At 30.9% G+C, this 3,216-nt stretch overlaps 1 protein-coding gene across 2 annotated transcripts; it reads left to right on the top strand.

Annotated features, from left to right (window-relative positions):
* Positions 1–850: 850 nt before the first annotated feature.
* On the top strand, positions 851–2,876 carry LOC107914416 (cyclin-dependent kinase inhibitor 7). 2 transcript variants are annotated; one of them, XM_041078840.1, is made up of 4 exons: positions 851–1,421; positions 1,547–1,596; positions 1,845–2,027; positions 2,156–2,876. In XM_041078840.1, exons 1-4 carry the CDS (start codon positions 1,083–1,085, stop codon positions 2,223–2,225), a joined length of 642 nt encoding a protein of 213 aa, XP_040934774.1. In that variant the 5' UTR covers positions 851–1,082; the 3' UTR covers positions 2,226–2,876. The 2 variants fall into 2 exon arrangements, with proteins under 2 accessions (XP_040934774.1, XP_040934775.1); XM_041078841.1 differs by having other exon boundaries at positions 860–1,421; positions 1,848–2,027.
* The last annotated feature ends 340 nt before the right edge of the window (positions 2,877–3,216 follow it).

Below are 3,216 nucleotides of genomic sequence, written 5' to 3'. Positions count from 1 at the left end.
TATATATGTTTATTATTCACTTAAATGTATAAATGTTCAAAGGGTGAGCAAAAGCCGGTCTCGACCCATAAAATCAACTGAATCCAACATGGTTCAATCAAGTAGATGTGATTAAAATGGTTTCAACCTAAATCGATTTAACAAATTTTAGCTTTAATTTTTGGAGATAAGTTTGGTATAATTATAAATACATATTCAAAATAAAATTAAATTAATAAAGAATCAAACAAAATTTATTCGTGGTAATTACATATAGTAGAACTAAATATCTACATATTATAATGACATAATAATTTATTTAGTCCTCTAACTTTATAAAAAAATTATTTTAACCCTCCGTTTAATTTTTTTTTTATTTTTTTAGCCTCTAAACTTGTGTTTTTTGTTAAATTATTCCAAAATGGATGGACAAAGTTAACAGTTGTTAACTTTGACGATGTGGCATACACATGAATTGTCATGTGGATGTCACGTTAGCAATTAATTAATTTTTAAAAAAATTAAAATTTTAAAAATATATAAATTATTTTTAAAAAATTTAAAAATTATAAAAATTATAAAAAAATATTTTTAATATTTTTAAATTTTTTAAAAATTAATTAAATACTAACATGCAAGTTTAAGGAGTAATAAAAAGACAAAAAAGTAAAATAACCTCTCTCTTTTTTAAATAAAATTAAAGGGAAAAAATCATATAAATTACCTATAATAAAACTGAAACCCGTCTTTACTAATAATACCAAGTTGTATTAGGATTTAATTATAAATTTTAGCTTTAAGAAGTGATTTTGGAGGTCTTCCAAAGTCATACCACCATATTGGGATTGATCTACGCGGTCCAAAGCTAAGGCACATTCCCTTTTAACAGTTCCTAGATCCGCGTTACGGCGCCACCAAATTTCCGTACAGAATGTGTTAAAAGGACCACCATCAGTTCAATAGCCCGCAACTACTTAACCTCTTTAAAACCTCAAAACCAATCCTCACCGTTCATTGTTTCACCCCTCTCATCATCTATAGCTAACAAAACCAGAAAAAGAACGCTCAAAACCAAAAAAGAAACAAGTGATTCATTTCAGTTTATGAGGAGGAAGTGTACAACAGTTGAAGGAATTGCAGTTATGGAGCTAGATGACGTCGGAGTTCTAACGATAGCCATGGCGGAGGCGGCAACCGAAGCAGTTCGGAATAAACGAAGAAGATTTAACGACGACGATGAAGGCCAAGCAGCAGAATGTAAAGTAACTTCCTCAACGACGTCGTATATCCAGTTAAGAAGCCGGAGGATTTTGGTGGATCATTATCCTCGTAATGAAAATCAGTGTTTGAGCCCTAGCTCGGACCATGAAGATGACGTGCCATGTTGTTCAAGCATTATCAGCTCGTGCGGAAAAAGGATTATCGAATTGCCAGATCTGGAGGTGATGAATTTTGAAACTGTTTCTTTTGTTTTTTTGAAAAATTTCATAATGGATTCTAGGAATTTCGGTTTGTCGAGCTTTAATTGATGCTATTAAATTCGAGAATTTTTTAAAATTTTTTGCAGGATGAGAGCATTGAAGTTAAATCATCCACGCATTTCAGCAGCAGAGAGAGGTTGTTATATATATGTTTGGCAAGAGCAATTGCATTCAATTGAGCTTATAATAATTATACCTATAATAAATTTATTTATTTATTTTGATATTTATGTACTGCAACTTACTTCGTCTCTTGAATTCGAAATTCAAAAGAAGCCTATCATTTAAATTTTCTTTCCTTCCGTTTTAAATTCTCTAAATCATCTTTCTTTATATACTCCTCAAATTCTTTTTTTTTCTCTTCGTCTCTACGGTGAATTCAAGCAGGAGAGAAACGACGCCGTTGAGTGAGCTTCGAGCAGAACCAGAAGACATGGATTCAACGTCCAGGCCATCAGGGGGGAACTCGCGGCGTAGATCAATGGTAGAGAAGATGCCAACCGAAGCAGAACTCGAAGAATTCTTTGTTGTTGCTGAGGAAAAACTTAGAAATCAGTTCGCAGAAAAGTATGTTCTGCGCACATTCTCTTTAAAAGAAATTATAATTTTTCATTCATCTGTTACATTTTCTTAGCAACCAAACGGCAATTTCAAACTAAAAAAGAATAAATTTCTTTTCGGTTCACTGTTTTTAGGTACAATTACGATATTCTCAAGGATCAACTAGTAGAAGGACGATATGAGTGGGCTCGATTAAAGCCATGAAGAAAAAGCCTAAATCAACACCCCCCTTTCCCGGGGAATATATACATATATATATATATGAACTTTTTTACGACATCTCTTTTATGTAAACGGAAGTATTTTTAGTTGGAAATTTTAAATCTTCTTAGAAAGGAATCAAATTTTCATAAATATATATATATATATATCCAACCAAAAATTTAATTAGAAAAAATTTACCAGAAGTACTAAAATGGCTAATAATATTTTATCAAATTAAAAAAAAATCGTTCCCTTGCAGTTAAAAAGAAAAAGGAAAAAGCTGGAGAGAAGGAAAATAATAAGAGAATATCAACTTAGGGAAGAACATAAAATCATTTGCTGAATAACGAAATTCAGTGGGAGTAAGTACATTATATAATAAATAAATAAATAATATATGCTGGTTTTTGGGAATATTGAACCACTAAGCAAATCTCTTTCAACTGCTCAAATGTCTTTTGACTGCAGCGCTGCGGCTGTGTTTATTCTTCAGTTGTAATAATTTTCCTTCTAAAAAAAAAAGTAAGTTTCAATGATGTAGCAGCTTCTCTCTTCTATCTTTCTGGTTCTTCAGTAGATTTTTTTAAAAATAAAAATATTGTAATTTAATTATAGAATTCATGAATTGAAACTTATATCTTAGTTTCAATAGGAGTATAGCTCTTCGTAGCAATTTCTGTTTTCGTTTTTCCAATTACAAAATTCTCGTTCTTTTTTTCAATAAAAAAGAAGAGAGAAAATGATCAAGGTGAGAGTCAAAGGTGTTAATGTTGGGCATGGACACGTGCCATGGCGAGTAAGTTAGGAACACGTGTTTGCTATTGGACTGCTTGTTAATTTTCCCAAATTGTCAATATACAAGTTAATTTTATTATTTATCACCCAATCACTAGCATAAGGGTATCATATTAGTAAATAATTTGTGTTTAAGCATATAAACGAGAAACACAAATCAATCCAAAGAGGGATCATTTTAAATTTTGAGTCAATA

The sequence above is a fragment of the Gossypium hirsutum genome, chromosome A10, assembly GCF_007990345.1.
Source record: "Gossypium hirsutum isolate 1008001.06 chromosome A10, Gossypium_hirsutum_v2.1, whole genome shotgun sequence".
Taxonomy (NCBI): Eukaryota; Viridiplantae; Streptophyta; class Magnoliopsida; order Malvales; family Malvaceae; genus Gossypium; species Gossypium hirsutum.
The sequence above is the reverse complement of the archived record's forward strand: the minus strand, read 5'-3'. Positions and strand labels throughout refer to the sequence as shown.

Coding starts and splice junctions, on each gene's coding strand:
- LOC107914416 (XM_041078840.1), top strand. CDS start 1,083: ATGAGGAGGAAGTGTACAACAGTTGAAGGAATTGCAGTTATGGAGCTA. Junction 1,597..1,844: donor CATTTCAGCAGCAGAGAGAG/GTTGTTATATAT, acceptor GGTGAATTCAAG/CAGGAGAGAAACGACGCCGT. Junction 2,028..2,155: donor AGAAATCAGTTCGCAGAAAA/GTATGTTCTGCG, acceptor CACTGTTTTTAG/GTACAATTACGATATTCTCA.